General features: G+C 34.2%; 2 protein-coding genes across 3 annotated transcripts; both read right to left on the bottom strand.

Annotated features, from left to right (window-relative positions):
* Positions 1-178: 178 nt before the first annotated feature.
* LOC127942858 (ceramide synthase 5) lies at positions 179-18,408 on the bottom strand. Its single transcript, XM_052538856.1, has 10 exons — positions 17,881-18,408; positions 10,353-10,458; positions 8,699-8,829; positions 7,886-7,943; positions 7,749-7,799; positions 6,114-6,206; positions 5,427-5,555; positions 4,906-5,012; positions 1,983-2,139; positions 179-870 (listed from the first exon to the last, which is right to left on the bottom strand). Exons 1-10 carry the CDS (start codon positions 18,051-18,053, stop codon positions 712-714), a joined length of 1,164 nt encoding a protein of 387 aa, XP_052394816.1. The 5' UTR covers positions 18,054-18,408; the 3' UTR covers positions 179-711.
* A 354-nt stretch (positions 18,409-18,762) lies between these two features.
* Positions 18,763-24,310, bottom strand: LOC127942863 (uncharacterized). 2 transcript variants are annotated; one of them, XM_052538866.1, is made up of 5 exons: positions 24,187-24,310; positions 21,817-22,146; positions 20,983-21,312; positions 20,637-20,753; positions 18,763-19,854 (listed from the first exon to the last, which is right to left on the bottom strand). In XM_052538866.1, the coding sequence occupies exons 1-5, from the start codon at positions 24,269-24,271 to the stop codon at positions 19,724-19,726; spliced, it is 993 nt and encodes a 330-aa protein (XP_052394826.1). In that variant the 5' UTR covers positions 24,272-24,310; the 3' UTR covers positions 18,763-19,723. The 2 variants fall into 2 exon arrangements, with proteins under 2 accessions (XP_052394826.1, XP_052394827.1); XM_052538867.1 differs by lacking the exon at positions 21,817-22,146 and having other exon boundaries at positions 24,187-24,275.
* Positions 24,311-24,740: the final 430 nt, after the last annotated feature.

Raw genomic sequence — 24,740 nt, forward strand, 5'->3', positions numbered from 1 at the left:
TTTTCTGTAGTATAGAAATGTCCATTTTATAGATGTCAAAATTGACTACAAGACTGGAAACCATAGTTTCAAAACCCAGACATTACTAGGATGACCAGGGGAACCCTAAACTTATTTAAATTTTCATATATTTCATTTAATCTACCCCGATTTCCAGTGGAAGATGAAAAAAAAAAAAAAAAACTCACATTTTTAATCAAAACAGCATCTCATTACAGAACAAACGCCCAGCTTTCATTTTAATAACCTTATTTGGTTTCCAAAAATAAAAAAGTAAAATGAAAAACAGCACAGGAAACAAATTACAAACACTTCAGAAACCAAAACATAAAGTAACGCAACTGTATATAGTAACTAGAGTACATCCGACAGTTAAAATCTGAAGAGAATAATCTTCCGTGACTTCAGTAAAACGAAGTGTGGAACAGAAACGTCTTCTCAGCTCCCAAAACAAGGAAACGAGGGAATGCAAATATCACTAATTTAATCGTTTTTCTCTTTCACAAGCCTCTCACAGTGGCCATGTTGTCATTAGTGTCCCATCATCACCGGAATGGCGCCCCAAACTCCGTCATCGAGTCTCAAAAGTCCCACATCAGGCTTATTTCATTGGTGTTTTTGTTGTTGGAGTGAGGTACAGGGATGAGGAATAGTCCCCGTTGTGGTATTTCTAGGACACGAGATTGTGTGCGAGGCCAAATGAAGAGAGTATCACCAGTTGTTGTGATTCTGGCTCCAGGTTTTGGAGCCAAAATGGCCGTTTGAGCCATTTTCTCCTCGGGATGAACCCATCTTGAGTCGCTCTTTGGGTATCGTTTCAGTTTCTTCCTCCGAGCTGCTTTCAATGTCACTGCGGTCGTCTTTGGACACCTGGTTTGGACACATTGGGGTTATTAGCTGTAGTACTTTTAATGGTTTGGATGTAGTGAGTAGGGTTAAAAAATTTTTTCATTTTTTATCAAGTTCAACTGTTTTAATAAGCAGACCAATCCAGCGGTGGGTTTTTAATTAAAGTACTGGTTTGGTTCAGTACTCTGGTTGGGAAATGTTGGTAGGCTTCCTCAAGAGGGCGCTTAAATGCCAAATCCTCCACTCAAAGATTAGGATGAGTTTGTTTTTCCATCAGATTTGGAGAAATGTAGCATTGCATCACTTGCTCAGCAATGGATGCTCTGCAGTGAATGGGTGCCGTCAGAATGAGAGTCCAAACAGCTGATAAAAACATTACTGTAATTCACACCATTCCTGTCCATCAGTCAATGTCTTGAGAAGCCAAAAGCTGTGTATTTGTAGGAAACAAATCCATTGTTTTTTTGTTTTGTTTTTACCTTAAACTGTTGCTTAAAATCTATAATCCATGATAACAGTTTCTCTTTTGGCCAGAAGCGACAGTTAGAAGTAAAAAATGTCTCAGTGATGGATTTGTTTCTTACAAACACACAGATTTTGGCTTCTTAAGACATTAACTGATGGACTGGAGCAGTGTGAATTTACTGTAATGTGTTTATCAGCTGTTTGGACTCTCATTCTGATGCCACCAATTCATTGCAGAACATCCATTGCTGAGCAAGTCCTACATTTCTCAAAATCTGATGAAGAAACAAACTCCTCCTAATGTTGCATGACCTGAGGGTGAGGAAATGTTAAGCGGAATTGAGTTTTTTAGGTGAACTATTCCTTTGAAACACATTAAACAGATTAAATACATAGTCTGGGATACAAAACCTCTAGAAAACCAACTAGGAAAACAAGTAAAGAAAGCAGACTTACAGCCGAAGCGACTGAGAGACAGAGAGGGAAAGACTCTAAAGCGAGTGAGTTTAGCAGAAATAGGAAAAGATTTCTATCAGGACAGAAGCTGAAAGATGGGAACAGCCTTCCAGCAGCTAGAGAGAAAGAGAAAGAGAGGAAACGAATGTAACTACACAACATTAAGGTGATCCTCGTGAACATGTGGCTCAGAGCGGCGGGAGTGTGCGCACCTTTCCTCTCATGATGGCTTTGAAGGCGATGCGGGCGATGAGGTAGAACCAGATGATGTGCAGCAACTGCAGCACCAGCAGCAGAGAGTTGAAGAGCCACCAGGACGGGTACGGCCCGATGATCTCCCAGCTCTCGAAGAGCGTCGAGTTCAGGATCCTGCAACATCCAAAACACTTCATCTCATCTAAAACTGCATTATTGTGCATTATCATGCACTCGTATTTTAGCCAGAAACAATGGTTGAAGTAAAAAATGATGGATTTGTTTCTATTGGGGCGTTCACACCAGACGCGACTTGGGCGAATAAATCGCGCGTAGTTGGACGCTTGAACATTTTGAGTTTAATCACTCCATTTGCATGTGGAACTTCACATAAGACTTGAATTTGCGTCATGGGAGGGGCTTCTGCCAGCTGAGTTTACGAATCATTGTGATTTCAACCGCCATTTATTCGGATAATTTTCAAAATTTTACTGTTATCGTGTCATGAAATTTAGATTTAAAAGTATTTCAGGTGAGAATGTAGTTGTTTTAAACTCAAATATGCAGTTTATTTATAAAGACAGCGCCTATTTAAAAATGTGTTTCGCTCATTTCGGAGACGATCAGCTCCATGCGATCAGTGGGAGCTCAGTCTCGACTCGGCTAGTTCTTCTGACTTTTGCCAATAGCTCTGATGTCTCTTTTGTGGTTAAACATGAAAAATAATTCCTCCATTATTTTTTTGGATTTTGCCTCAGATTGCTACATCGTAATCACGTCACTACTAGAGCAAACTCCTGATTGGTTAACACAGTGCAAATTTCCACCAAAGTTCAGATTTTTCAACTCGCAGGAATCACGCCACATGTTGTCTATTCACGTCTTTGCATTGACTTAACATGTAAATCACTCGAGCTTAAAGCTTCATTCGCATCTAGTGTAAAAAAACGAATCTACATCTTATTTACCATTTTGTATACTACTAACATTAGTTTTCATAAAACAAACTTAATATTGACAATGTGTATCATGTGTAACATTTTTCATATATATATATATATATATATATATATATATATATAATAGCTTAAAAGTTAAAAATTAAACCTGAAATATCTAACTTTTGTGAATAAAGCACTGTTTCTATCCCATGTATTCAAGAAAACACAGGTGTTGGGAACTAGTGCAAAAAGTATCAACAATAAAAATATTGGATATATTATTATTGGATTAAAAAAATCCACTTAAAGGCGGGCGTAAAAAAATCGTACGGAGGCAGTCACACGACACGAATTTACTACGATTTGACAAACTCTGACGTAAACATTACGCTTTGAGTCATTTATAAAAATATGGATTCTGAGGCCGAAATAGTTTTCTTTGTGGCAGCTATGGATTTGGACTTTCTGTTCTTCATTAACACTTCGAGGTTAGAAGGCTATTTCTGAATTTGGCAAATTTGGCACAATTCGGAATAAAAAGAAAAGAAAAAAGAAATAGAGCTGTATAATTAACAAAAATTACTACATAGATTACTTATATAAATAATATGTGGGTTTTATCTTCTGATTGGTCAACTTCAGATGGCTCGCCAATTCGTCATGAATTTAAACAGACAGCGTCCCATTTTTTAACATGTTTGAAAATTATCGGAGGTGCTCCTAACGTTCTCGGATCGGTCTGTAATTATTCTCAAACAGTACTAGCCGCGAGCATCTGAAACTATCTCCCGAAGGAAAAAAAAACCTCAGCGAGTTCGTACAGCAACAAAAAAATTGCACCGTGTACACCCGCCTTTAATTGAGTTTTTTTAAAAGCACATTTAAAGATTTTATGCTAATCTTGGTGTTTCCGTCCAGTATTTTTCATGTGATATCGCAAAATACACACACACACACACACACGCACAAAATAACAAAATAAATATATAGAAACTTAGCTGCTTAGAATCTTCCAAAATAATTTATCAAATTGAATAACATAACAAAAATTCTAATAATCATTATTTACATAAACAGTAATTTGTTGTTTTGATAAAAAACAAAACAATAAAACAATAAAAAAAACATGTAATTAATGTTTGAATTATTATTGAATCTTCAACTTTTAAAACAGCATCCCTAAATCCTCATCCAAATAAAATTAAATAAATGAAGGATATTTTAGGATCTTTTTTTGTGCAACATAAAATCAGTTAAAAATATTTGCAGTCCCCATTGCCATTTTAATTAAAGTTAAACAGGAATTTAATTATAATAACAGCAATGCAATTATTTATATACTTTCTAAATCATTAGTTAATTTGAGATACTTAAAATTTTAATTTGAATAAATGTCGACAATGACAAATACTGCCATCATACATAAGTACTTTAAAGTAATAAAACAATGAACCATTGAAATAATATTTTATTATTTCCTCCCATTCCTCCCATTTTTTTGTCACAGTGCAAAAAATCTTAATGATCCTAAAAATTCAGTTTCTTTCCAAAATGCATGACACATTTAACACCTTTAATACTTATTTTAGCCTTAATAGTATGCAATATTTAATATAATAGTTTGTGATAAGGTATGAGAGGCCTGTGCTCTATAGTGATTGAGTCACGTCTCCAAACTCTTCACTCATAACTCATTACATAAATAATAAACAATGTGTATGTAACACATGGAACTGATTCGAGACTATATAATTGACCATTTATGTTACCGTTGGGTGAAGCAGTCAATAAAACACAGCTGTTGACCAATCAGAATCAAGGACACCACTGGAGCTAATGGTTTTCTTAAACATTACAAATAATCTTACTATATATGCATATAACAGTGATTTCAAACAGTGGTTTGGCTCTGCAGGAGACCATCAGCGGCAGTTGATTGGTCTATTAAATGAGCGCACACACACAAACACACACACACACACACACACGTGACACTGACCAGAAGGGGAAAATGACCAGCCTCGTCACAAAGAAGATCATCCCGAACACCACAAACAAGAAGTCACATAAACGCTGGGATTTGGCGTAGTTTGCTAACTTTGCAGCCTGCAAAATAAAAAATAACAAGAAAAATATTAATAAAAAATTAATTGTTGCATTGGGAAAAAATACACTGGGATGGAATTATTCATTTAAATACAGTTAAAAAAGTAAAATGTATTGGGGGTCAAACAAAGACTGAAATTAAAATGTGTTAATAAAAATGAATAAAAACTAAATTGATAAATACAAGAACTAATAAAATAAAAACAACAAATTGAATAATTGTAATAACAAATTAAAAAGACATCAATTTGAAAATAAAAAATATCAGTAATAAATAGTATATTAGTGTATATATATATATATTCATGCATCATTGAAAATGATGGTAATTATGCATAAAATTTCACATGGCCCCTCATTTAAATGCTAGTTTATGAATATAACAAGACAGTAAAAGCGTTGTTGCACTCTTACCTCCAGCAGGAAGTCAGAAGAGTCGTGAATACACATGACCAGACTCCCAACACGCAACATGTTATTTGCATACGAGAAACTGATCAGACTGATCGTCGCCAGATGATGGACGAACATGATGAGGAAATCCTGCAGAAATACACCAGAAATGTGTTCAAAACTACCAGCAGGACATGAAAATATGATACAAATGAAATACAGAAGCATCGAGTCAGATTTGTAACTCTCCTTTCGGCTGGACACAAGCCGAATTCCTCAGATTGTTTCCGCCGTGTCAAATAAAGAAGAACAATCTCTCTCTGTTATGATTCACTCGCTGTAAGTTATTATACAAATCTCTCAGCTCATAATGGTCACCGCCGCGGGCCGTGTCCTAAACAAACAGACAAGCCACGCCCTGAAGACGCTCTGTACATGCGGCTGAAAACCTGACAGATGTGCATCTGACAGCTGCTGATTCAGTTTAAGGCCTTCTCCTTCTCTAACACACCACCTGTTTTAATCTGCATAACATGACGCAGCTGCTGTCGGGAACAATGCTATGTTAAACATGTAAAACTGCAGGATTTTGACCTCATAAGCAACTCGTCTGAGTGTGTCTGATGTGGAGGGAAGTTTAGAAGTGTGAGAGAAGTGAATTAAACACAACAGGAATGAACAGTTGACGTTTGATCCACCAACGCTCACCTTTCTTTTGATGTCAGTGAACTGTGAGAACATGAGCGACCAGTAGAAGGCCAGTTCTGCTATATAATAATTATACAGGCCTGAGGTCAGCACCTGCGACACACACACACACACACACACACACACACACACACACACACAGAGATTATAGACAAGACACTACATCAGAACAAATGGTCAATTTGTCAGGTGATAAATAAATAATAACAATAAAATTAAATACACAAATATAAAACAATAAAAAATTGCATTAATTTTAAAAGTGTTGTTTTTATAGTGAAATTTTATTCATGATAGTGCAGTTACTCCATAAATTCTCATTATTTTACAATTCAATTTGTTCAAAAGAACAAATTAAATTAAACAACGCAATTAAATATGGCAAAAAACAAGATCTTTTTTTTTTATGTGCATAAAATCAAAAAAAGTTTTAATGTCAAATTTTATTTTAACTAAATAAATACAATTAAATAATAAATAAAATCAAATGCATGAAGTGACAGTAATTTTAGGATTCTTTTTTGCAAACTTTAATAACAACTAAGCACATTTACTCCCTAAATCCCTATCATTATTATTATGAATACAACTGAATAAAATACATTTTTGCATTCTCCTTTGAGATTATCATTCAAGTTTTATTTATTTATCATACAGCAATGCAATCATTTATATACTAATTATTTCATTTTAAGATGATATTTAAATCTGCATACATTTGACAGTGACAGATGTTCTGTTAATATAATAAAGTCAATTAAATATAAACTACTACATAATATTTTATGTATTATAATTGAAATCGGTATAATGCGACGCAAGGCGTAGCGCTAGTTTCAGTCCGGCGCCATTCGCATTTTCCCGTCCAGCGCCACGTCATTTAATTAGCAAATGCATTTGCGCCCATTTGTGCGCCCATGGGCGTGCTGGTCTAAAAAAAAGAGCTGTGTTCAGGCGCATTGCTATTTTAATGAGCTGAAAATAGACTGCCCCATAGACCAACTCAAACCTGGTCTAAAGTCTGGTTCAATGTTTTTCTTTGTTATTTAAAGAGCGTACATGCTGCTTATTAAACACAGGGACGCACAGCAGCACACAAACATGCCAAATATAAAAAATTAAAGGATTGCAATGCATAATCATTTTTTGTAGGCTAATTAAATATATAAATGCCTACATGTCATAATGGATAGACATCACATATATCAGAATCTATTTGCTCGCACACGAGCAGCTCTGTTTCATCTCGGAGACGCGTTCTGTCTTTGCGCTTGCCAAATTCAGCCGTGTAAATAGCAAATCCATTATGGCACGAGTGCAACTGGCTCTTAAAGGGAATGGAAGATGAGACTCTGATTGGTTTATTGCACGTTATGCCCAAAAAACACCCATTACTCATTAAGAGAATAGGGACAACCCGTTTAGACCATGCGCCCGGGCGAGCCATCCGTTTTACCGTCATTAAAATAGCAAAAGTGGATTTGAACACGCCCTGAGTGCACCTGTGCCGTGCACTTTACACTTTGAGTTTAGATCGTTAAAATAGGGCCCACTGTGTTTGCAAAAAAGGTACACGTAATGGCTAAAAGATTGAATTAAACTTACATTAGAGAATGGACAACATTTAAGCGTTACCTGATAGGGGTAATTGTACCAGCATTGTCTCGTATCCCACATCCAGAGAGACTAGAAAGCACACACGCACACAGTCAATTGATAAATTGTATAAATAGACCCTAAAAAAAAAGTCAAATCTTGCAGTTGTAAGTCACCTGCCACAGGAAACGGATCCCATATATAAATATACACAGATAAAATGTAAACCTCCACCTGCAGAGAAATCAGAGAAAACAGATATCTGAAACTCAAATACACGACTGCATGTAAGAGGAACCATAGTACTGCAATCAGTCAAACCAGAGGCCTGATTTTACTGGTGAATCACAGAGAACGTGGGTGGTGACAACAAATGCATCTGAACACAACCAGCAAAATCAGGAAAGACCACATACGACTCTGTTTCCAAAATATAGGACGAATTATGTAAAAATGTAAAAACTTCAACATGCATTTATACATTTACAGCCTTCTAGAGCACTTACATTGCAAAACTTTGATTGACATAAAAACTGACCAATGCAGGAGCAGTCTCCACCCACTACTACTCCAGGAGTATTTTTCCATTCAATTTCTATTTAACCTTCAAAATATTCCTCAGTAAATATTTCTAATGAAGCAAACCAAGAGGAATTACACTAGAAACTGGAAGTATGGTGTAGTGCAAATATTATTGATAAATTCCTCATTACTTTCAATAAAAGCATTAAATAAATGAATAAATGTAAATGCATACATTTCTCAATTATATTTCTGAATGGCATTTCCACATGCTAAATGATGAATAAAGTAAGATAAAAAAAATACAGCAAATATTCCTGTAAATTTTCTCATCACTTTCAATAAAAGTGTCTAATAAATGTAAAAATTCAGGGTTTAAATGCCATGTTTTTATATGGTACAGCACTAGCATGCATGTGTGCTTTAAAAAAAATGCATTTAAAATAAATGGAAAAATGAAACCATACATGCTCTCGCAAAACTTGGTTCTAGTGCTGGGTTTGTCCTGGTTCCTCCGTTGTCGAAACCATCGCTGGATCTTCCTCACGTCCCAGTCCAGCTGCTTAGAAAGACCCTCTAAGTGCCTCGAGTCTGGGGACTGAAATCAAACAAAGACAAATGGAGAGAAAATGTAATCATGTAAGCATAATTCTGAAATTATGAATACACTAGCTAGCATGTGATGTATTTGTCCTAAATACACACGGGCATTTAATGTTTTCACACTTTTTGCTTAATTTGACAGAACTACAGCTAAACAGGAAATGACACAGAATAAGAATTCCATAAAATTATTAGTTTAAAACTGAGAGTTCCGGTCCTTGATTCTGATTGGCTGAGCCATGTTCTAAGCTGCATCAAACATACACCTTTGTTTACATTTGTGGGTTGCTCGGCAACCACTTTGTTGGAACCACAACAACCACATTGTTTGGTGTAAGAATATTGTTTTTATTAACATCATTACACTTAATTTTTTATTTTGTGAAACATTACTACGTATGGAATAACTGTTTTATAAAAGCAGTAAGCCCTGTGAAGCCGTGGTTTACAGTAAATTTATAACAGATAACGCCCTTTAGCTGTTATAAATTCACAATAAATCACGGTTTCTTGGGGCTTATTGTTTTAGTAACTCAACTGATTTGATTCTACTTATGTCTTATATCTTAAGATCTTAACCGATACATTTATACATTAACAAATTCTTAATAAATAAATTCTTAATGTAATAAAACATTTGTAAGGTAAATAATTTTCTGACGTGAAAATAGTTATAGCCGTAATTTATGTTAAAATTTATGTAAACCACAATAAATATTAAATAAGTTACATTTATTTTAGTGTTTCTTTTTCTTTTTGTCAGTTGGAAATAATGTATTTATAATGGGTTTTGACAAAGTCTTTAAAGTCTGGGTCTGAGACAAATGTAAATAAATTATAGTTTTCATTCAAAAGACAAAAAACAAACTAACAAACAAAAAAAAACTGAAAATGAAATAAAACACAGAACATAAATAAGCTGAAGTCAACGTAAAAATTTGTGTAAATCACACAATAAATGATGAATTAGTTGCACTTATTTAATTTTATCTTTATAACTATTTTAATTAAAAAAATATATATTTATTACAGATTTTTTACATTGCAAGTTTTAAAGTCTGGGTCTGGGACAAAATGTAATAAATTATAGTTTTCATAAAAAAATATATATAAATAACATATAAAAAACAACAGCAACAACAAAAACAAAAGTAGAACATAAATTGCTTTAATATAATAAATCAAATACACAAAGATGCCTGAAGTTCAAGAAAGACTATTTACAGCAGCTCCACAAACAGGCCTTTGAAGATTGTAAAGAGCGTCACAACTCTATTCACATGTTTGCTAATGTTAAACCTGTTTGAGCTGTATTTATAGTCAGTTTCTAGACTAAAGTTGAAGATATTGCTCTGTGGGCCTCATAAAACACACACACAGTAACAGCAGAAAATTAACAGGTTCATAAAAGAGAAAACCCAGGGATAATAGACTAAAAATGCAAATGTATTTTAATAATATTACTTCACATGGAGCCTCAACTTTGGTGAATGACTCTCTCTCATGGCATTAGCATACCTTTGTGATGGATGTAAACACTTTCTCCAGGACGGCGTTGGGCTGAGCTCTCCGACTCAACTCCGTCTGGATCTGAAGGATGGAGGCACACGGACCCGCGATACACCTGCGGGACGAAAGCAGAGATTAAACATCTTATCCTTTGGCATCTACACAAATTTACAGATTTACATACCTTCCTACTATTCTAGATCAAAACCAAACACTTAAATAAACTGTTTTACAGATCTTATTATTATGGTGGTTTGGCATAGTTTTCAAGCTACATCGACTCAGACCTTCAGACTGATCTGACATGTTATAATCATGCTATCAATGTGCTAAAACATGCTAACAACATGCTAACATGCTACCAACTTTGCGTATACATTTGAACAATGTGCTACGTTAAAAACATTTTTTTAAATTTAATTAAATCTTCGAAATTCAAGCTTTTTAAAGCGATTTCAAACATTCAAACAAGGCTTTGTCAGGCCAGCATTTAAGTTGTCCTTTTATTCAAACAAATCAAATTAACACAATTAACATAGTTCTAGAAAAAGGGGGGAAAAAAGTCCCAAAACTTAAAGTAAAAAAAATAAAAAGTTAAACTTAGCGGCTAGTTTAACTAGTTTTCTTTTCTGACAGCACATTACAAAAAGCCATTGATTTGACTCATGCAAAATCCAGCTACATTCCTAAAACCTCACTGAATGCAAATTTCTTTGAAAACTATGAACATCATGGTGTTTTCCAAACATTGCACTTAATTCAACCAATGAGCTGAATTTTGAGCAAGAAAATCTTTTGCAAAAGATGCATTTTTGGCACAAAAATATTCACAAAAATATGTATTTTTGTAAAAAAAAAAAAAAAATGTTAAGTAAAATTAGTTTTAGAAAAAAAATATATGTAGTAAAATATTGTCATTTACTTTTATTGTTAATTTGGTGAAAAAAATTGTAATTGTTAAATAAAAATATTTTTTTTCATTTATATATATATATATATATATATATATATATATATATATATATATATATATATATATATATATATATATATATATATATATATATATATATAAAAAATTTATTTCAGATTTTTATTGTAGGCTATTTTATGTTTTTCATTGAAAATTGTTAATGCTCTTAGCAATAATTGATATTATTTGATCAAAAAAAATGGCTTCTGATCCAAATAAATCCAAAAATACACAGGCAAAATAAAGAAAACACAAAAAAACTCACAAGCGAAAAAAATTAAAACAAAACTTTTCATAATTTCTCATCAAGTAAAAAAAAACATTAATGAGTAATAATGGAAAATAGTAGTAACAGAGTAGTAATGGAAAAATATATGCAATTTCACACAATGCAATTTCTGAATGCCATTTTCATAACATCTCCAAAAGCTGTTAAGATGCTATAATTTTTCTTTAAATAATACAATTATATAAAACTATTAAACTAAAATAAAAAAGTGCATGGAATGAAAAAGTGAAAGCAATTTTGAGATAAAAAAAATAATAATAATGAATTATCATTATTTTTTGGCAAATTTTGAAAACTACACAACAGAGTTTCTGTAATTCAACTTTTAAATGTATGAGTTTCATTAAATGATTTTCTAAACTCTTGTTCATTTATCATTACTTAGAAATGTTAATTGAAATGTAAGTTTTAGTCAAATATAGTCATTCTTATTGCAGATCTGTACTGTATTTAAACAACACATAACAACAAAAATGGCAGTTAATTGTGGTCAAAGTTCTTAATATAAAACTCGCTCCATGTCTCTCAAATAAAACTGGACCAGCTTAATAAACACACCGCTCACTGGCCGTACTAGCAATGTGTTGGCAATGGTTGTTTTCACCAGTTCATTAACCCAGAATTGGCACACGCGGGTGAACTATGTCTCCAAGCCCATTATACTTCCCCCACCAGCCCACAGACTATAAATAGTGAACTGCAGAATCTGACCCTCACCTTAAAAAGCTTACAATATGTCTTAACTAAAGATATTTTGTGTTTCTCATTGCGAAGTTAAGCATCTATGGCTAAGACTCAAACAGAGTTTTGTAAACAGTGACGTTCCCTATTTAACACATTCACAATATTCCCTTTGCCAGCAGGGTCAAAGTGACACGTGGGTCTAAACATTAGCCCGCTGAGAAAGAGACTACATTAAAATCTCAGCTCGTTCAACAATAAACAGATGTTTTGAACAATACAATCTCAGTTAATCTGTGAAAGCCAGTCTCAGCAAAAATCTCAATCACTAAAGCTGCACCAGCCGGACTTGGCGTGTTGCATCACATGACCGTCTGTGTTTTGTTTCAGGACGGTGGGCTGCAGAAGACACAAACGGTCAGCTCCAAGAGAGCAGAGTCCTCATGGGACAAGGGCTTTTCCTAGTTTGAGACAATAGAAGGTCTTTTCAAAGCACACAAGTGATCTTTTGTTGGGTATAAAACCTGATTTAGGTGCATAAATGCCTGTTTAAACTGGGAAAATAAAATAATAAGAAAAAAATAATTAAAAAAAGTGTTATTCATCAGTATTTTACTCGTTTTCCCATTACAAATACCAAACATTTACTTGAGAAGGAAGATTATTATGACAAGATAGTCTTGTTTTCTGAGAAATTCATCAAAATTAAGTTTAAATTTACAATTGTGTTACGTTTAAACTAGCGGGACACTCTGTGCTCTTTCATTCTCTTTCACATATTTTAGTAATCATCGTAAATTAAATAGAATTAAAAACTAAACATTTTTTATGTGAAAACCATTTTAGAAATGTACTTTCTAAAAATTAAAAAAAAAAAGTGGAAAATGAACTCCTCCTCAAAATGTACTGCAATGTTTTATAATCAAAACTTTTCATAATATCAATATTGACAAATGCATACCGTTGGAAAAGTCTGAGTCTTTGAGTTCTAGCAAAAATATTTGCTGTGCGCAAATATCTATCAGCTGGGTGAGAAAAATCACTTGGTTTTCCAAATAATTTAAGTGTATTTTTCTCACCACACTGAAACTGAAATGTAATTTTTATACATGCTTAGAAAAGAAGACTTAAGTAATTCTTTTCAAGTATAGTCATGGCCCATTTTTGCAGTTTTGTTTGAAATTGTCAAATTTGCTTTATTTCCTCATTTTTTTTATTTGTTCCAAAACCCACAAAGGGAATAAATATGTGTATAGCAAAACATATGTAATTGCAATACTTTTCTGTGAGAAATACATAATTTTCTGGAAATTTTCAAGGGTGCCAATACTTTTGGCCATGAATGTAAATGTATCTTGATATTAAAAAAAGTTTTTATATCAGTACTGGAAAACAAAGCAAAGCTGAGGAAGAACTGCACTTCTTTATATGAACTATGAAAGGGAAGTAGAGCATTTCCATGCTGGTTTGAACGAAATCACAAGGTTTTGAAGAGCTTCTGAAACAAACAGTGATGACCCAAAACGAAGTGCTAACAAGCAACAGCACTGGTGCTCTGTGAAACAGGATGAAGTGGGGCAACAGCTCAAAGTCAAAAGCTGAATGCGGATCACTGATGTCACACACATCATTTCTGGCACAGATTTTGCTGATGCTGTCATAGCAGGGATACTGAATGATTAACGTTTTGCCTATTGTGTGGGCGTTTGTGTATCAGGCTCGTGTTCAGTGCTTCATGCAACCTCGCCATGCCAGGACAACCAGCTAACAACGTTTCCCATTTCCTCACTAATTCGATTTCGTGAAACATGACCTGAGCGTGACCCATGTGCGTGGACACTTGATCTGTGTGTCTCTATGTCTTAACCGGACGTAAAAGCAGAATGTGACACCTGCCCCTGAAAAAAATTCAGCTCAACGTAACCCCAACAAACATCTACAGATAACTCAATGACTAATAAAATGATGTGACAGCTCAAGGTTAAAGGGAGAGTTCACCTAAAAATTAAAATTCGGTCATCATTTACTGACCTTAATACCTGTAGGAGTTTCTTTCTTCTGCTTAACGCTAAAAAAGATATTTTGAAGAATATGGGTATCTGGATAGTTGGCTGTAGCCATTGACTTCCAAAGTGTTTCCTTCTATATTGACTATGGAAGTCAATGGCTACCATCAACTGAGGGCGAGTAAATGACAGAATTAGAATTTTTGGGTGAACTTTCCCTTTAACTTCAAATAAACATAAAGAGAATTACATTTTGATAATCACATACTTAAGAGGTTTTCAATGTTAAGTTTTTAGAATAAGCTAAAGATACGAATGAAAATTTTACCAACAATTAGATTTAATTCTAATGCTTTACCAAATGTAATGCGTCAGAAAACAAGAAATTTGGGTACAATTGAATTCAATACAGTTGAGAGTCTTTACAAAATTTCAAATTAGGTTGATTTGATTACAGTTTTACACTAAATCATATGATGCATCATGGAATCAGATTTTTGATTATCATTCAGTTCAAAAATCGAGATTTGATCTTATTAGTACAATTCATAACTTAAAGATCATTAACATCACTGTGAAATACTTAAAAAAAAAAAACAATAACCATGTTTTCCATTTAGACCACATTTATTTAAAATTAATTTAATAATACAAAAATCCCAACATCATTAAAACCAAGTACAACCCAGATTTAAGATTTGAATTTCTGAATCCATTAACTTAACCATGTTTTTCCCCCTACATTGAAATTTTGGGCCACTAAAAAAAGTTACTGCTTAATTGGCTTTCAGAAGAATTAATGCATAATTAATATTTTTCAATCCAGGATAAAAAAAAAACTGAAAAACGCTTTTAAACTCTAGTTGGTAAAGTGACGACTGGAGTGGTTGTTCTGAATTTATAGTTTTTTTAAATTTAATCCTAAATTAAAAACTGTCAAATTCAAAAGAGGCTGCGGTTGCTTATATGTTCCAAAAATAACTAGTATATCCTATGTAAAATTATAATGTAATTGAATATGTTATTTGTTAGTTAAATGCAATGATATAATCAAATAAGATGCCACATACTCATGACAATGCATGTAAGTTAAAACCAGACCAAGGCAACGTTTGATTCAGAAAGACCCAGTAATCCCACAGTACTAGAGCTGTCTAGAGCATTAACTATTCAGTGACAGACTTAACTCTAGAGGGAAGGATCCTGGAAACGGGTGTTGACACATTTCCAGAACAGCCCTGTGAATCGATTTCAGTTTATGCAGTATTCACATATTTCAGTATATTTGCGAAGTAATGAAAAAGATCCCCTCTTTAAATTCCCCTAATATATCAACAAAATAACTTTGAGTCTGAAATCTATTGAGTTCCATAAAAATGAACTGCTAGAACATCATCAAAAACTCCCATAGTTAAAAAAAGAAAAGTCTCTGGTTTATATGTTTAAGACCGTGCAAGTGTGTAACTGATCATTGCTAAAGCACATCAACACTATCTGTGGTCTGCAGTTGCCACTGATAAATAAATGAAGAGAGAGACTGCTGAAGTCATCCTGACCGAATGCATGCAACTGCCCCCCTGTAACCAGACCAACCCCCTCTGGACCAACTAGGCTAATTGGCCTCCTCAGTGGCTCGGTCAGACCCCAAACATGAGGACATGACAGTGAAACATGACATGGGTGTTTGTTTGACAACGCTCTTCTGTGAAACCAAGACGGCCAGCACAACAAAAGAAGCCCTATTCACCTAGAGTCAATGTGATATGTTCAATCAGGAAACTAAACAACCATGAACCATCATAAACCATGAACCGGTCCATAAACTGAACACTCCTCGAGAGATACTGAACATTTACGAGTCCTTTGGCAAGAATGAAGTCTGGTGGGATTTGCAGAACTTGCTTATCCACAAACAAAGCTTTAGACTTCTCTGAAGGAAAATCGAACAACTAAACAGTGATGAGAAACGTTGTAACTTGGAAAGAAAAACAAACAAACAAACTAAAATATACAGAATGTAAAACGAGAGTTAACGAGATATTTTTTTCCATCTAGTTGCCAATGCAACATTTCTCATTTCCATTTAGTTTAAGTTAACGTGCTAAAATAATTAAAACTGAAATAAAAATGTATAAATCCTATATAGACATGTTAATAAAATGACAATTATGTTACTAATATTTTATCTAAAATTAGCATGGAAAATATATCAATTAAAACAAATTCAAAATACTAATAAAACCTACAAAAGTTGGCTATTTCAATTAACACTATTTAGTATGTAACTTGTATGTAATCTGAAGAGACTGGACCCAAAACAAAAGCATCAAGAAAATTGACACAACTACGTCAATGTTTCACACATTTTAATAGGAAACCAAAAAACATTTGGTGATGCCTTGTGTCCAAGTTGGTTCTGTGGACTGGTTTCACTCGCTGTTTTTAGCGACGTGCCACAAACCACGTAATTGAAACAAGTCAAAGGCAAATTTTAAACCATGTTAACAGAACTGGTGCGATTAGAATCATATCCATAAATACTTTTACCTCAACTGGATTGGTGAGAAGTAGTTTCTCCTATTCTCCTAACAGGTTCCTCAAGATACTCATCATACTCCAATGAAACCTAAAGCAGCCAAACTAATAAAAAAGAGGTTGTTTTGGACGTAACACATTGGAGGCATTCATTATACATGAACAAACTCATTATTGAGTAATTCGTCTTTTTAAAATGTTTAGTTTTAAATTAATAGTTCACCCAAAACTGAAAGATTCTAATGCATTACTCACACTTAATTTAACGAACCTACAGAACCTTTAAGTCATTATTAACTTTGTTACACAAGCAGTTTAGTGGGTTTTTTTTAGAGCTTGACAGCACCGGTTCCCATTCACAAAAAAGCAGCGTGAACATTGTACCAAATGTCTCCTGTCATGTTCCACGTATAAATAAATCTTCAAAAACCATTAAAGGGTTTTCAAAAAACCTGATGGTGGATAATCTTTGACCGAAAAGGGTTGCTCATTTTTGAGCGCGCTGTGCCTTTAAAACCAAGCTTTCCTGACACACTGATGTCATTTCCTCTCAAGGTCCCTTGAATTCAAAGCATATTTGAGAAATGACACGTTTTATACAGTACATGCATCACATGCTCTTCTAAAGCTGTGGTGTTCATTTCTGACACTATTTCAGAAATTGTGCAAAATCAACATTAGGAAACTCATAACACATGTGCCTGCACTTCTGCTTAACAAGGAAGTCTGACTAAAAAGCATGCTTTTGAGAGTGAGAGTGGGATGAAAAAAAGAACACATAAAAAGCAAAGAAAAATAAATGCAATCCTCATAATAAGTCGAGGCCTTAAGCTGGTCAGCTGACAGATGCATCAGGCTGCAAGTTCATAACCCTAAGGCTTGAAATTCTTCTCACGTTCAAACCAGCCCAAATGGACTTCAAAAGGCATTTTTTGTTAGACACGTGCATGCATAAGCTAAACGTTCAGTATTAAGAAAGCATGTATATATCACTTAAAGCTAGACTGAATTGTTGGATGGTCCCAAAGGCGTCCAGTCAAAATCAAACCATACCTCTCGAAAAAGATCCGCACCGCGAAGATCCCGAAGGCCAGCGGCAGCGCGGAGAGCAAGTGGCCGGCTTTCGGGTACTCCACCCCGGGCGCAGGGTCGGCCAGATCCGCCCAAGTGACATTGTGCGGAAGCCAGAAGCGCTCGTTCCAGAACCAGGCTGAGAGCGCAGCCATGTCAGGAAGAAAACAAACTAACTTAGAGGTTTAGAGAGAGAAGAGGACACAGAGAAAGAAGATTTGCGGGTGGGAAACAATTCACCGCCCCTTTCTCCCTCTCTCTTCCCCTGGAGTGTGTGTGTGTGTGTAGACGTGTTGAAGGTGTTTCCACACACACTCGTCACGAGGAAGTGCACTGATCCACCGCACTACGTAGAGCACAAAACGTTACGACATTACAAAATCATCATCATTAATAATACATAATGCATAGAGTAAAGAAAGGTATTATTGCTGTTGCGTTTTGCATATTATCAGCGAGCTATTGTGATCGAAAACGTAGTTATAAACATCATTGTTTAAGCAAAAAATTAAAAACGGCTCTTTGAATCGATTCTTTAAGCGAGCCGAGCGAACGAATCGATTCGCTAGAATGAATCTTACATGCCGTCGCATAATAATGACAACTTCGCTGCTTGTTATATGGTGCCCCGTTGTGGACAAACTATGTATTTATTGTTTGACATCGGTCAAGGGCTTGAATATGTCAACATTTACCACACGGAAATAATTTATGAATTTATACATAATATATCTACAGCGGATTCTCAATGATTTAATTTATGAATACTTTTTTTTCTTGAGGTTTATACAAACCTGAAATTTGCAAACATTTGCTGAAAGAATAATGATACTAAAATAACACTGACACATGCTTACCAAGCAATATCTTTTCAACAGTTTATTTAAATTCACCACATAGCGTTACATTTATTGCCTGTTTTATAAAAAATAATTCATCTCAGTAGAAAAGAACATACAAATAAGAGTGCAAAAGTGACAGCCAACCACAATAACAAAGTGCATTAAACATTAAAGCTATTATTACATTATTAACCAGCATGTTTATTATTAGGGTGGTCACTTATAGTCCATACACATCTGAATTACTGAAAAAATGAACCAGAAACCTCACACATTCACAAATGGATGTGCCAATTAAAAATAAGGTGGATTATCCGTAAATATAGATACAGTATTTTTCCAGTTCATGTGCAAATCTAACAAACCAAAAAAACAGCTCTGATCTGAATCATAATAATACAAACTTTGTTTTAAAGAAAAATGGCACATGAAAACGGAAAAACAAAAGTATATGACAAGCTACTTGATGTCTTTTAAGAAGAAATAGGAGCCCATGATGCACTGTGAACAACATGAATGGAGATAATTAATGTGTATTTTGTTACTGATGATGTTAAAGTGGCTTTAACAGAAGCATTGACTGATAACAATCAGTCAAGTGTGTTTCCCTCTTCCTAATGCTCATGAAGCATTTTAGCAACAAAGCTGAATGCTACAAGAGCAAATATATAAAGCAGAACAATAGTCCTCTGAGGATGAAGATAAAAAGTACCAGCTGGTTACATTATATCGAGGAGGCTCTTTCCAGAAGCTAAAATAAAGATGCTTCCATAAACGAATAAATGTACTCTAGTTTTATAAGCTGCAAATATGAAATCATTAAAACACATAATTGAAGGCATATACATAGCTAAAACGATCTACCGTATGGTTACAGTAATGGATGATTAATATTTATTTTAGATTTCTAGAGGGTGCCCAAATGACCAAATGTGCCGTGTGCAGTGTGCATTTGCTGAGGCTCAAGAAAGCATGCGATTGTTTTATTCGGGTTCACTTTCGTTTTCAGGGAGAGGATGGAAAGAGGCGGCACTGTTATTCAGAACCGACAAATGCCCCTTGTTGGTAGCGGCTCTGTGTTGGGGTCTTCTCCGATCACGAGGGCTTCCTTCATCTGTACAGAACAACAAAGCACTGTCATTTACAGCTACAGATACTACGAAATCACTAAATCACACACAACGAAATGCAAATTTTGCAAATAAAGATCATTTCCCTCTCACTACAGACCAATTTCAGAGCCTATCTGGTGGCAGAAAATGACTGTTTTAACATAGCAGTCTATTCAAGCCATGGAATAAAATAATTAAAAATGTAATTGAGTTTGTATTTTAAAATTCTGAATTACATTTTTTTTTTTGCAATTACGAGATTATATCTCACAATTCTGTTGAGAAATATCCACTCGTCATTCTTTCTCTTAAGTTTATAATCCCACACTTCTGCCTTTTTTCCTCCCTCAGAATTGACAAACTCACAATTATAAAAAGGTATAAAGTCTGAACTAGGAGAAATAAACATGCATTTGCAAGAAAAAAGGTCAGAATAGTGAAATAAAATAAGTAAATGTTATAGGTTAAAACAGAATTCCACGCATGTATTTCAACTGTAGGGCTAATATAATATATAGACCTATTTAAATCAGATTCATGCATTAAAAGTAGGGTAATCATAGCAGGTTTCATCCATAGTCTGTCTGTTTAAAAGTCTGTGCAAAAATGATTTGCATTACGATTCTGATATCCAAAGGCACAACAATATTTTTTTTCCCTCTTATTGCATTGATTTTACCCGTTTCCCTCCATTTGTTCCCAGTGTTTTTCTGCCACCACTATGCATGCGCCTACTACTACGTCTACTCCAAATTGATCTATAGAATATGTGTGTGATACTCGCCCTTTATGGAGCTCCTGTGGCGATAGTAAATCACAACAAAAGCTGCAATTATCACCAGAACCAAAACAGTAACAGCAACAAATATTCCTGTTTTAGCAGCTGAAGACAGACCTGAATCTGAAACAAAAGAGACAGACAGTCATTATTGTGAGTCAGTATGCTGGACCGATCTATAGCAAATGATAAGAGATATCAGCTGGGCTCAGAGAGTACATCTGAATCGGTTTCATAGTGACGTCAAAAGCACCGTTGGTTCCGAGACATTAAGGTACTAAAAATAAAAAAAATGTAACAACATTGTCTTGTAAGAGTTGTTCTCCTTCCATATGGCCAAAGCTATACTCACCAGTAACAGACACAGTGAAGCTCTTAATGCTGCTGGTACTGTAGCGGTTTCTGCGGCTGTTGATCTGTAGTTTATAAAGTCCAGAGTCTGTGCTTCTGGCGTCTGTGATGGTCAGAGATCCAGTCTGATCAACTGTTAGTCTGTCTTTGAATCCCTCTTTACATCGATCATCTTCACAGATCTTACTCTGCTCTCCAGTGATTTCAGCGATGAGAATGTCATTAAAATACCACGTCACTGTATCATTTGGGCTTTTTGCTATACGAGTGTCTAAAGTGACAGATTCTCCCACCGCCACTGACTTTCTCTTCACACCGGCAGCAGAGTCATCTAAAGCACAAAACATAAGTCGCTGAGGAAACTACAATTGGTACAAACTAGGAAAACCGAGTGACAGACATGCATAATGTACAGTTTGTATTACTAGACAAGAAACTAATTACAAAAATATTACTAAAGGAGAATATAAATGAGTGTTTTATAATTTCACCGAGCACTTTTGAGTAATCTTGTGATCATAATATGAGAAAATATGAGATTAACATTCACATTATTTTTAGGTTTCTTTACGTCAATATGTAAAGCAACATTTAATCGAGATTCTGCGCTTACAAACACAATTGATGTGTTTACTATCAAACAAATCCTCTGCAATTTGGAATCCAATAAACAAAAAAAATGATGAGTATGAAATAACAGAGCTATTTAAAAGGTGGTCAGAAATGCGATGTTGAAAATCTGTCCAGAATAAAACTAAATCTAAATCTAAACTGAGTCATTGTTCTGGTACTGTACATATCCACTCTGTGATCTAAACACATATAACCTGCTCACCATAGACAACAACATCAAAATCCTTTCCAGGGTGTGTGCAGTTGAAGATCTTTAGATGATAAACTCCCTTATCTGAGGCGTTGATGTTTATGATCGTTAGGTCAGCAGTCTGATTGTCCAGCTTCAGTCTGTCTCTGAATCTCTCAGTGGCATTATTACACTGAACATCTGTACAGGTCTTACTGAGATCTCCACTGATTTGAGCGATGAAAGTGTTATTAAAATACCATTTAACTCGTTTCCATTGGTTTATTTTAACATCAGTGTGTAGAGTGACTGAATCTCCCTCCATCACTGACACTGAGACTACCCTGACATCATCAGATGCACCTGGGGAAGAAATAAACAGCTGATTATACTTCTCTTTTTAGATAGAAAGAAAAAATAAAATAAAAATTATGAATATTCTATATACATTTCACAGACTCTCAGGTGCCTGACGAATACTGTCCCTTTAAAAAACCTTTTAGAAATATTTATTTCACATATGTCGTTACAGTTTTGCATGTATTTTGTAGCAGTAAAGATAGTTTGCGGTTTGATATTCAGATTTCTTTTCACTATTATACGCAGTATAATTATATTATACGCAGTGCACTGTAATAGAAATGCAAATTATAACGAATATCGATCACGGATATCAAAAAGCCAAGGAGTTATCATCACTGTAATATTATTAAAAATATTACAATTTATAAATTGACGTTTGACAATTTCATATTATTTGCTGATTTGTGTTTAATGTACAGATTATTTCATCATCTTGCACCACCACCTTGTAAACAATGTGCAACTTTAGGTCATCAGTTAGAGATGACTGTTCAACTCAATTTGAGAAAACTGTTTCCAGACAATCAGCCTTTTCAGTTAGAGCAGCAGAAAGATGGAATTTAATACTGGTTTACATCAGAGTGTGTACAACACTTAGTATTTTTAAAACTACACTTAAAGTATGACTTAAGGAGAATCAGATATGTGATCATTGACTTTGATTTGTAAATAATGATGTGATATTGTATGTGTTATATATATGTATTGTATTTCACTTAATATTTTAATTTTGTAACATCCTGCCCAGGGACTGCAGATGCTAATTTGCTCTATAGCTAACTCTGGCACAACACTGTTCTTGTGAGTTGTCCCTGTACAAATAAATTAAATAAATAAAATAAAGGTGGCATTCATTTAATAATTTTAAATTATATTTTACACTCAAATATGTTATTATGGCATACTGTTTTATAATGTACTATAATGATGAGGTGCAGATAATAGCCACTATTTGCAATAAGTAGTATAAATAGCGGAAAATCCAGCTATTTTAAAATAGTGTAAAATAGAATCCATTGCAGAATTTTATTGCAGTTAAAAGAATAACAATAGAATTGAAGTAACGGGGAAAATGGACATCATCACATCAAGTTAGATAAGCTACACAAAGATAAAGAAGAAAAAATGAAAGAAAATAATATCTTTTAAAGATAGCTTACAATAGACTCAATAATATTAAAAGTTTTTGAAGCCTTTTGAGTTCAAAGGATTTGACATATTCTTCAAGGAAGTAAAAAGGGACTTTATATTACATTATTATTATATTAGATGAAAACATTCTAAAGTTAGGTTTGCAATGGAAGGCCCTGGCTTTATAAAGGTGAAATTTAACCAGAAGACAAAGCAATAAAACAATTAATCAATCCAGATTAATGTCCTTGGAATGAAAATCTGACACAAAAATAATAGATTCTGTATTTCTATCATTTTGTTATAGCAAGAAAAAATGTACATGGTAACTTCTGACCAAAAAGATTTGGAGAATGGGCAATGATAAAACAGATGTAGAATATATTCTATATCAGAGTTACAAAATTAATTTTGAATATTGAGTTTCTTTAATTTGACTTGGGATCAATAGTCTGTGAGAAAAGGTCCATGTTAAGAGGGGCATCCTGGAGTTGAATAGCATTTCTTAATAAAAAAAAAAAGTTATTGAATTTTTTTAATCTAATATATAAACACCATTAAATGCGTAAGAAAATGATTGTTTACACAGCCATTAAATAAATGCGCTTTAAACAAAGTTTTGTAAACTGACAGGAATACTTTGTCACCTATTAAAATCTCTTAGCGAGATTGTTGCACCTTTCAAAGACACAAAGTCAAGAAAGGAAAGAAGGCACCTATCAGTATTGAACAAATCAGAAACAAAAAAGATCTTTTGAAAAAAGTGATTTGTTACTAGACAAAATATTTTATATTCCGGTCTGAGCCTGTTCTCCAACAGGGAAATACGTCTAAAACTGTTTAGTAATAGTTTATTTATTAATTTATTTGTATTGTTGACAGGAAGATGAATTGTAACAAATGTCTTACCGCGCACGAGGAATACAAACACTGCGAACAAACTAACGATAAACCTCTTTTTCAGACTGAATCCTCCGGTTAGCACAGCCGCCATAGGGATCTTGTTTACCTGGGAATGTGTATTGTGCGCGTGCATGTGATTTATGTGACGTCCCAATCCTGCAGATTCGTCGAAAGCGACTACAAAGCTGTAATGAAAAGACGTTGTTATATTCTTAACATTCAACATTCTCAACATTTATGTTCTTAATAAATGTTGATGCGAGTATTAAGCCTTTTTTTCCCTATACATGTTTTAATGCATTAGACACAGTTAAAGTGTCATTTTAACATGATTTCACGTGGTGACATGGTACACAAACCATGGCTATGTTATCTTATTCACTTCTATCTAAAATGACAATCGCTCAAATAAACGTACATTTCTAATGTAATTCACTTCTACATACACTGAGTAAAAATATCGTTATTTAGCAGTCTGTTATTTACTCTTGCAAATAGCGTTAGATTTTATTTACACTATTTAAAAACAGTAGTATGTTTGCATTAAGTGTGTGCTATTT

The sequence above is a fragment of the Carassius gibelio genome, chromosome A22, assembly GCF_023724105.1.
Source record: "Carassius gibelio isolate Cgi1373 ecotype wild population from Czech Republic chromosome A22, carGib1.2-hapl.c, whole genome shotgun sequence".
Classification (NCBI taxonomy): Eukaryota; Metazoa; Chordata; class Actinopteri; order Cypriniformes; family Cyprinidae; genus Carassius; species Carassius gibelio.

Coding starts and splice junctions, on each gene's coding strand:
- LOC127942858 (XM_052538856.1), bottom strand. CDS start 18,053: ATGGCTGCGCTCTCAGCCTGGTTCTGGAACGAGCGCTTCTGGCTTCCG. Junction 8,830..10,352: donor TGTTTACATCCATCACAAAG/GTATGCTAATGC, acceptor GTTTGATTTCAG/TCCCCAGACTCGAGGCACTT. Junction 871..1,982: donor AAGCCATCATGAGAGGAAAG/GTGCGCACACTC, acceptor TGTCCAAACCAG/GTGTCCAAAGACGACCGCAG.
- LOC127942863 (XM_052538866.1), bottom strand. CDS start 24,271: ATGGCGGCTGTGCTAACCGGAGGATTCAGTCTGAAAAAGAGGTTTATC. Junction 21,313..21,816: donor TTTTGATGTTGTTGTCTATG/GTGAGCAGGTTA, acceptor TTTGTGCTTTAG/ATGACTCTGCTGCCGGTGTG. Junction 19,855..20,636: donor CCACAGGAGCTCCATAAAGG/GCGAGTATCACA, acceptor TGTTCTGTACAG/ATGAAGGAAGCCCTCGTGAT.